Genomic DNA, 10,750 nt, shown 5'->3' with positions numbered 1-10,750 from the left:
AGTATGTCATAAAAGTCATAAAAAGTCATAGTATAGTATGTTGAAAAGTCATAAAAAATCATAGTATAGTATGTCATAAAAAAGTCATAAAAAGTCATTGTATAGTATGTCGAAAAAAAGTCATAAAAAGTCATAGTATAGTATGTCATAAAAAAAAAGTCGTAAAAAGTCATAGTATAGTATGTTGAAAAAACTCATAAAAATATGTCGAAAAGTCATAAAAAGTCATAGTATAGTATGTCGAAAAAAGTCATAAAAAGTCATAGTATAGTATGTCGAAAAAAAGTCATAAAAAGTCATAGTATAGTATGTCGAAAAGTCATAAAAAGTCATAGTATAGTATGTTGAAAAGTCATAAAAAGTCATAGTATAGTATGTTGAAAAAAAATAAAAAGTCATAGTATAGTATGTATGTGGAAAAAAGTCATAAAAAGTCATAGTATAGTATGTCAAAAAAGTCATAAAAGTCAAAGTATAGTATGTATAAAGTATAGTATAGTAAAAAAAAAGTCAAAAAAGTCATAGTATAGTATGTTGAAAAAAGTCATAAAAAGTCATAGTATAGTATGTCGAAAAAAAGTCATAAAAAGTCATAGTATAGTATGTTGAAAAAAGTCATAAAAAGTCATAGTATAGTATGTCGAAAAAATCATAAAAGTCATAGTATAGTATGTCGAAAAAGTCATAAAAGTCATAGTATAGTATGTCAAAAAAAAAAAAGTCATAAAAAGTCATAGGATAGTATGTTGAAAAAAGTCATAAAAAAAATCATAGTATAGTATGTCAAAAAAAAAAGTCATAAAAAGTCATAGTATAGTATGTCGAAAAAAAGTCATAAAAAGTCATAGTATAGTATGTCGAAAAAAATCATAAAAAGTCATAGTATAGTATGTCGAAAAAGTCATAAAAAGTCATAGTATAGTATGTCGAAAAAGTCATAAAAAGTCATAGTATAGTATGTTGAAAAAAGTCATAAAAAGTCATAGTATAGTATGTCATAAAAAGTCATAAAAAGTCATAGTATAGTATGTCGAAAAAAGTCATAAAAAGTCATAGTATAGTATGTCGAAAAAAGTCATAAAAAGTCATAGTATAGTATGTCATAAAAAGTCGTAAAAAGTCATAGTATAGTATGTTGAAAAAAGTCATAGTATAGTATGTCGAAAAAGTCATAAAAAGTCATAGTATAGTATGTCGAAAAAAGTCATAAAAAGTCATAGTATAGTATGTCATAAAAAAGTCAAAAAAAGTAGTATAGTATAGTATGTCAAAAAGTCAAAAGTCATAAAAGTCATAGTATAGTATTTTGAAAACTCATAAAGTCATAGTATAGTATGTCGAAAAAGTCATAAAAAGTCATAGTATAGTATGTCGAAAAAAAGTCATAAAAAGTCATAGTATAGTATGTCGAAAAAGTCATAAAAACTCATAGTATAGTATGTCGAAAAAAGTCGTAAAAAGTCATAGTATAGTATGTTGAAAACTCATAAAGTCATAGTATAGTATGTTGAAAAAGTCATAAAAAGTCATAGTATAGTATGTGGAAAAAGTCATAAAAAGTCTTGTATAGTATGTCCAAAAAGTCACAAAAAGTCATAGTATAGTATGTTGAAAAAACTCATAAAAAGTCATGTATAGTATGTCGAAAAAGTCATAAAAAGTCATAGTATAGTATGTCGAAAAAACTCATAAAAAGTCATAGTATAGTATGTCGAAAAAAGTCGTAAAAAGTCATAGTATAGTATGTTGAAAAAGTCATAAGTCATAGTATAGTATGTCATAAAAAGTCGTAAAAAGTCATAGTATAGTATGTCGTAAAAAGTCATAAAAATCATCCTATAGTATGTCGAAAAAAGTAATTAAAAAGTCATAGTATAGTATGTCGAAAAAATCATAAAAAGTCATAGTATAGTATGTCGAAAAGTCATAAAAAGTCATTAAAAAGTTATAGTATAGTATGTCGAAAAAGTCATAAAAAGTCATAATATAGTATGTCGAAAAAAGTTGCATAAAGTTATAGTATAGTATGTCATAAAAAGTCGTAAAAGGTCATAGTATAGTATGTCGAAAAGTCATAAAAAGTTATAGTATAGTATGTTGAAAAAAGTCATAAAAAGTCATAGTATAGTATGTCGAAAAGTCATAAAAAGTTATAGTATAGTATGTTGTAAAAAGTCATAAAAAGTCATAGTATCGTTTGTCGAAAAAAGTCGTAAAAAATCATATTATAGTATGTAAAAAAAGTCATAAAAAGTCATATTATAGTATGTTGAAAAAACTCATAAAAGTCATAGTATAGTATGTCATAAAAAGTATACTATGTATGTTAAAAAAGTCATAAAAAGTCATAGTATACTATGTCAAAAAAGTCATAAAAAGTCATAACCAGTATGTTAAAAAATCAAAAATGACATTTTTAGAATCGTCTAATGACTTTTTATGAGTATGTCATAAAAAATATAAAAGTATAGTATGTTGAAAAAACTCATAAAAAGTCATATTATAGTATGTCGAAAAAGTCATAAAAAGTCAAAGTATAGTATGTCGAAAAAACTCATAAAGTCATATTACAGTATGTCGAAAAAACTCAAAAAGTCATAGTATAGTATATGGAAAAAACGTCGTAAAAAGTAATAGTATAGTATGTCAAAAAAATCAGAAAAAGTCATATTATAGTATGTTGAAAAAAGTCATAAAAAGTCATAGTATAGTATGTCGAAAAAGTCATAAAAAGTCATAGTATAGTATGTCGAAAAAAAATCAGAAAAAGTCATATTATAGTATGTTGAAAAAAGTCGTAAAAAGTCATAGTATTAGTATGTCGAAAAACTCATAAAAAGTCATAGTATAGTATGTCGAAAAAAGTCATAAAAAGTCATAGTATAGTATGTCGAAAAAAGTCATAAAAAGTCATAGTATAGTATGTCATAAAAAGTCGTAAAAAGTCATAGTATAGTATGTCGAAAAAGTCATAAAAAGTCATTGTATAGTATGTCGAAAAAAGTCGTAAAAAGTCATAGTATAGTATGTCATAAAAAGTCATAAAAAGTCATAGTATAGTATGTTGAAAAAAGTCATAGTATAGTATGTCGAAAAAGTCATAAAAAGTCATTGTATAGTATGTCGAAAAAAGTCGTAAAAAGTCATAGTATAGTATGTCATAAAAAGTCGTAAAAAGTCATAGTATAGTATGTTGAAAAGTCATAAAAAGTCATATTATAGTATGTTGACAAAAGTCATAAAAAGTCATAGTATAGTATGTCGAAAAAGTCATAAAAAGTCATAGTATAGTATGTCGAAAAAAGTCATAAAAAGTCATAGTATAGTATGTCGAAATAGTCATAAAAACTCATAGTATAGTATGTCGAAAAAAGTCGTAAAAAGTCATAGTATAGTATGTTGAAAACTCATAAAGTCATAGTATAGTATGTTGAAAAAATCATAAAAAGTCATAGTATAGTATGTGGAAAAAGTCATAAAAAGTCTTGTATAGTATGTCCAAAAAGTCACAAAAAGTCATAGTATAGTATGTCGAAAAAAGTAAAGTCATAGTATAGTATGTCGAAATAGTCATAAAAAGTCATAGTATAGTATGTCGAAAAAAGTCATAAAAAGTCATAGTATAGTATGTCGAAAAAGTCATAAAAAGTCATAGTATAGTATGTTGAAAAGTCATAAAAAAAAAAAGTTATAAAAAGTCATAGTATAGTATGTCGTAAAAAGTCATAAAAAGTCATAGTATAGTATGTCGAAAAAGTCATAAAAAGTCATAGTATAGTATGTCGAAAAAGTCAAAAAGTCATAGTATAGTATGTCGAAATAGTCATAAAAAGTCATAGTATAGTATGTCGTAAAAAGTCATAGTATGGTATGTCGAAAAAGTCATAAAAAGTCATAGTATAGTATGTTGAAAAAATCATAAAAAGTCATTGTATAGTATGTCGAAAAAAGTCGTAAAAAGTCATAGTATAGTATGTCATAAAAAGTCGTAAAAAGTCATAGTATAGTATGTCGAAAAGTCATAAAAAGTCATATTATAGTATGTTGACAAAAGTCATATAAAGTCATAGTATAGTATGTCGAAATAGTCAAAAAAAGTCATAGTATAGTATGTCGTAAAAAGTCGTAAACAGTCATAGTATAGTATGTTGAAATAGTCATAAAAACTCATAGTATAGTATGTTGACAAAAGTCATATAAAGTCATAGTATAGTATGTCGAAATAGTCAAAAAAACTCATAGTATAGTATGTCGAAAAAAGTCGTAAAAAGTCATAGTATAGTATGTTGAAAAATAAAAAGTCATAGTATAGTATGTTGAAAAAATCATAAAAAGTCATGGTATAGTATGTCGAAATAAAAGTCATAAAAAGTCATAGTATAGTATGTCGTAAAAAGTCATAAAAAGTCATAGTATAGTATGTCGAAATAGTCATAAAAAGTCATAGTATAGTATGTCGAAAAAAGTCATAAAAAGTCATAGTATAGTATGTCGAAATAGTCATAAAAAGTCATAGTATAGTATGTCGTAAAAAGTCATAAAAAGTCATAGTATAGTATGTCGAAATAGTCATAAAAAGTCATAGTATAGTATGTCGAAAAAAGTCATAAAGTCATAGTATAGTATGTTGAAAAAATCATAAAAAGTCATAGTATAGTATGTGGAAAAAGTCATAAAAAGTCTTGTATAGTATGTCCAAAAAGTCACAAAAAGTCATAGTATAGTATGTCGAAAAAACTCATAAAAAGTCTTGTATAGTATGTCGAAAAAGTCATAGTATAGTATGTCGAAAAAACTCATAAAAAGTCATAGTATAGTATGTCGAAAAAAATCGTAAAAAGTCATAGTATAGTATGTTGAAAAAAGTCATAAAAAGTCATAGTATAGTATGTCATAAAAAGTCGTAAAAAGTCATAGTATAGTATGTCGGAAAGTCATAAAAAGTCATAGTATAGTATGTAAAAAAGAATGAAACTTTTTTCGACATACTATACTATGACTTATTTTACTTTTTTTCGACATACTATACTATGACTTATTTTACTTTTTTTCGACATACTATACTATGAGTTTTTATGACTTTTTCGACATACTATACTATGACTTTTTATGATTTTTTCGACATACTATACTATGACTTTTTGAATTGTTAAAAGTCTCCATTGAAGCAGAATGTGAGCATCAGCTCAGCACAGAGAAAGAGTCTCCTGGTTGAATAGGACCGACCCCCCCAGGATCCAGCCATGTCTCAGTAAAGGGGGTCCACAGCACCCGAAATCCTGTTGGAAACTGACCGAGGCCCCCCAGCTCTCCGTCAGATGTCTGCACAGTGGCAGGATGACACAGTCAGCAGCTGATTGGCTGTTTGATTTGCCAATCCTGATGTCATCAACATCCAACCTCTACCATATAATGCACAGCTAATATTTTGAAGATGTGGTAAACATGTAATCAATCAATCGATTTAATATTTGTCATGTATAAAGTCACAGTATAGTATTTCGAAAAAAGTGTGTCTGTGTGTGGCTGTGTCTGTGTGTGTCTGTGTGTCTGTGTGCATGTCTGTGTTCGTGTGTGTCTGTGTGTGTGTGCATGTGTGTGTGTCTGTGCATGTGTGCATGCGTGTGTGTGTGTGTCTGTGTGTGTGTGTGTGTCTGTGTCTGTGTGTGTCTGTGTGTCTGTGTATGTGTGTCTGTGTGTGTGTCTGTATGTGTCTGTGTGTGTGTGTGTGTGTGTGTGTGTGTGTGTGTGTGTGTGTGTGTGTGTGTGTGTGTGTGTGTGTCTGTGTCTGTGTGTCTGTGTGTGTGTTAGTGTGTGTGTGTGTGTGTGTGTGTGTGTGTGTGTGTGTGTCTGTGTGTGTGTGTGTGTGTGTGTGTGTGTGTGTTAGTGTGTGTGTGTATACACCAGAGAGATGACCAGAAGAACTTGAGCTGGTCTACGAGTGGTTCACATGGTTAGTTTATTAGACCTGGGACAGCTGCACCAGAACGTGGTCCAGACTCTTCATCAGATCTACAGTTTGAGGCCTTGATGTGATTTAAAGTTTACAGACGAGACGATGATCTAAAGACTTCACAGCCTGCAAAAGACTAAAATAATACATATAAATAATACAATAATGACGTCTGACACCGATAAGAAAGGATTACCATTCATTTCATTACTCATTAAAGTGACGATTAATTTCTTCATCCGTTCATCATTTTAAAAATGTCTCAAAGTCAGTCGGTCCGAAACCCAAAGATATAAAAACAGAAAACTAATGAGGGAGAGGCTAATAACATACAGCATGGTCTCTTCTTCTGATGTCAATAATATTCAATCATCAACAACGTTTGTTCATGTTTTTCTGTCGATCGACTGATTAACAAAGACGACAGGCAGAGAGACAGACAGAGAGAGAGACAGACAGAGAGAGAGAGACAGACAGAGAGAGAGAGACAGAGAGACACGGACAGAGATAGAAAGACAGACAGATAGAGACAAACAGAGAGAGAGACAGACAGAGAGATAAAGAGAGAGACAGACAGACAGATAAAGAGAGAGAGAGAGAAAGAGACAGACAGACAGACAGAGAGAAAGAGGGTTACATTACATGTATTATTACATTAGCGACTTACAGTTGCTATATATATATATATGTATATATATAGATATATATCTATATCTATATATATATATATATATATATATATATATATATCAGAGGTTGCACGCCTCTGGAGCAGCTAGGGGTTAAGTGCCTTGCTCAGAGACACATTGGTTGATGAGGCATGGGTCATATCCACTGAGCCATCAGAGGAGAATGACGGCGTGCAGCGTGGCGTGCAGCGTGGCGTGCAGCGTGGCGTGCAGCGCGGCGGTTCATTGGAGGATGACGGCGTGCAGCGCGGCGTCTCCCAGGACCTCCAGCTGTGTGATGCGCCTCAGGTCCTGGACCCGGTGCTTGTAGTCCAGCTGGTGCTGCCCGTTAACGGCCACGCGGTACTGCTGAGACTCACACAGGACGATCATCTGCAACGGAAACACCACGAGTAGTATTTAAAGGGCCCATGAAATGGTGCTCTTTGGGTGCTTTTATATAGACCTTAGTGGTCCCCTAATACTGTATCTGAAGTCTCTTTTATATAGACCTTAGTGGTCCCCTAATACTGTATCTGAAGTCTGTTTATATAGACCTTAGTGGTCCCCTAATACTGTATCTGAAGTCTTTTATATAGACCTTAGTGGTCCCCTAATACTATATCTGAAGTCTCTTTTATATAGACCTTAGTGGTCCCCTAATACTGTATCTGAAGTCTCTTTTATATAGACCTTAGTGGTCCCCTAATACTGTATCTGAAGTCTCTTTTATATAGACCTTAGTGGTCCCCATTTAGTTGTGATGGTTAAGGTTAGGGTAAGAGGCTAGGGAATGCATTATGTCAATGAAGGGTCCCCACAAAGATAGTAAAACAAAAATTTGTGTGTGTGTGTCAGGTTACCTCAAAGTACCCCCCAGCTGTGAAGGGGAAGGAGTCCAGCTTGGTCTCCTCGGGGCCCCAGCAGCCAGAGATGAAGGAGTTCCTGACGAAGACCTCCTTCTTCAGGCAAGGGTTGAGATGAAGAGCGATGTCTTTGCTGCCGGACACTCTCAGGTTCACAATCACACTGGAAAACACATTCAACTCAACTTTATCGGTCACTGACACCACGTACAGCCTGGAAAACACATTCAAACTCAACTTTATCGGTCACTGACACCACGTACAGGCTGGAAAACACATTCAACTCAACTTTATCGGTCACTGACACCACGTACAGCCTGGAAAACACATTCAAACTCAACTTTATCGGTCACGGACACCACGTACAGGCTGGAAAACACATTCAACTCAACTTTATCGATCACCGACACCACGTACAGCCTGGAAAACACATTCAACTCAACTTTATCGGTCACCGACACCACGTACAGGCTGGAAAACACATTCAACCCAACTTTATCGGTCACCGACACCACGTACAGCCTGGAAAACACATTCAACTCAACTTTATCGGTCACCGACACCACTTACAGCCTGGAAAACACATTCAACTCAACTTTATCGGTCACCGACACCACTTACAGCCTGGAAAACACATTCAACCCAACTTTATCGGTCACCGACACCACGTACAGCCTGGAAAACACATTCAACCCAACTTTATCGGTCACTGACACCACGTACAGGCTGGAAAACACATTCAACTCAACTTTATCGGTCTCTGACACCACGTACAGGCTGGAAAACACATTCAACCCAACTTTATCGGTCACTGACACCACGTACAGGCTGGAAAACACATTCAACTCAACTTTATCGGTCTCTGACACCACGTACAGGCTGGAAAACACATTCAACCCAACTTTATCGGTCACTGACACCACGTACAGCCTGGAAAACACATTCAACTCAACTTTATCGGTCTCTGACACCACGTACACGCTGGAAAACACATTCAACACAACTTTATCGGTCTCTGACACCACGTACAGGCTGGAAAACACATTCAACCCAACTTTATCGGTCACTGACACCACGTACAGGCTGGAAAACACATTCAACCCAACTTTATCGGTCACTGACACCACGTACAGGCTGGAAAACACATTCAACTCAACTTTATCGGTCACCGACACCACGTACAGCCTGGAAAACACATTCAAACTCAACTTTATCGGTCACGGACACCACGTACAGGCTGGAAAACACATTCAACTCAACTTTATCGGTCACTGACACCACGTACAGGCTGGAAAACACATTCAACCCAACTTTATCGGTCACTGACACCACGTACAGGCTGGAAAACACATTCAACCCAACTTTATCGGTCACTGACACCACTTACAGGCTGGAAAACACATTCAACCCAACTTTATCGGTCACCGACACCACGTACAGGCTGGAAAACACATTCAACTCAACTTTATCGGTCACCGACACCACGTACAGGCTGGAAAACACATTCAAACTCAACTTTATCGGTCATTGACACCACGTACAGCCTGGAAAACACATTCAACTCAACTTTATCGGTCACCGACACCACGTACAGCCACGTACAGTATGGAGGGAGATGTAGAGACAGACAGGTGTTTACCTCTGATCTTTGTGATTGGCTACTCCTTTAATAGTGATGCTGCGTCCAACAGCCAGACCTTCCTCCAGCTCCTTTCTGAAGGGAATAGTCTGAACACACACACACACACACACACACACACACACACCATTATTTTCATTATATATTACAAATATGAGAATACTCTGAACCAGACTGATCTCATGAAGTGGTGTATGTAGGACACGCCAAAATCATATGCCATTTTCATTAATTTATTGTTATTACGACGCAATATCGCTTTTTAGCGCGTTTATCAACGCAATTTGGCCGCCATTGACCTACGTTACGTTTAAATTTTCGCCGTAGCGAGTAGTATAAAGGGACGTGGGACCACATAAGGAGGTTGGCTGTGGTGGCTGATGGGTAAAACACAGGACTTTCACCCAAGGGTGGTGAGCTTCGCTTCAGAACTCGAACCTCCTATGGCGCCGTTTTGATGCTACCGAGCCATCACGTCCCGTTAGCATCCCATTGACTCCCATTCATTTTGACGTCACTTTGACAGAGAATAACTTTACATCTGAAGCGTTTAAAGACTCTATTTCTCCGATGTTTATTTCTAAAGAAACACGACGATGTATAAAAGGCTCCATTACCTTGTAGCTCACGTTATGGCTCCGTAGCAGACGCTTTTATAACAATAGGCTAACGATTGGGTCATAACCACGAGACTTACTGTCACACAGTAGAGGAATTACCGTATAGTACAGGAGAAGCTCACAGGCAGTTTGGACTTCCATTAGCTGTTTAGGTTTAATTACTAATGTTAACTAGCATGTTAGTGATCAGTAATTACTAATGTTAACTATCATGTTAGTGATCAGTAATTACTAATGTTAACTATCATGTTAGTGATCAGTAATTACTAATGTTAACTAGCATGTTAGTGATCAGTAATTACTAATGTTAACTAGCATGTTAGTGATCAGTAATTAGCCTGTGTCTATGTTATTTCCTCACATACAGTACAGGCCAAAAGTTTGGACACACCTTCTCATTCAATGCGTTTCCTTTTTATTTTCATGACTATTTACATTGTAGATTCTCACTGAAGGCATCAAAACTATGAATGAACACATATGGAATTATGTACTTAACAAAAAAGTGTGAAATAACTGAAAACATGTCTTATATTTTAGATTCTTCAAAGTAGCCCCCCTTTGCTTTTTTTGATAACTCTGCAAACCCTTGGTGTTCTCTCAATGAGCTTCATGAGGTAGTCACCTGAAATGGTTTTACCTTCACAGCTTTGTCAGGGTTCATTAGTGGAATTATTTCCCTTATTAATAAAAAAAGCAAAGGGTGGCTACTTTGAGGAATCTAAAATATAAGACATGTTTTCAGTTATTTCACACTTTTTTGTTAAGTACATAATCTGTGCTGTAGTTTATTTGCACGTGTTGTCTTATTAGTGCGTGCTGTGGCCTCTCAGGGCCAACTACACTTGGCTTTAGGAAAGTGGCGTGTATGTTTACGCAAAGTCATGATGCCACGTTGTCTGATCACACAACATCACACACACACACACACACACCATATATTACAAATATGACCATATTCTGAACGTGACTCAGGTCAGTTTAACATCATATTCTGTTTGGTT

The 10,750-nt window shown here is 34.4% G+C and overlaps 1 protein-coding gene across 2 annotated transcripts in view; it reads right to left on the bottom strand.

Moving 5' to 3' along the window:
- Positions 1-6,737: 6,737 nt before the first annotated feature.
- The window catches only part of LOC114553369 (galectin-8), a 24,798-nt gene continuing 20,785 nt past the window's right edge, over positions 6,738-10,750 (bottom strand). For both annotated transcript variants that reach the window (XM_028574642.1, XM_028574643.1), the window contains exons 7-9: positions 9,127-9,215; positions 7,485-7,650; positions 6,738-7,014 (exon numbers count right to left, since the gene is read on the bottom strand). In XM_028574642.1, the coding sequence (XP_028430443.1) occupies positions 6,865-7,014; positions 7,485-7,650; positions 9,127-9,215 (405 nt within the window). In that variant the 3' untranslated portion in view covers positions 6,738-6,864. The remainder of the gene's footprint in view (positions 7,015-7,484; positions 7,651-9,126; positions 9,216-10,750) is intronic.

This window comes from Perca flavescens, chromosome 3 (assembly GCF_004354835.1).
Source record: "Perca flavescens isolate YP-PL-M2 chromosome 3, PFLA_1.0, whole genome shotgun sequence".
Taxonomy (NCBI): Eukaryota; Metazoa; Chordata; class Actinopteri; order Perciformes; family Percidae; genus Perca; species Perca flavescens.
This window is presented reverse-complemented; position numbering and strand designations above follow the sequence as displayed.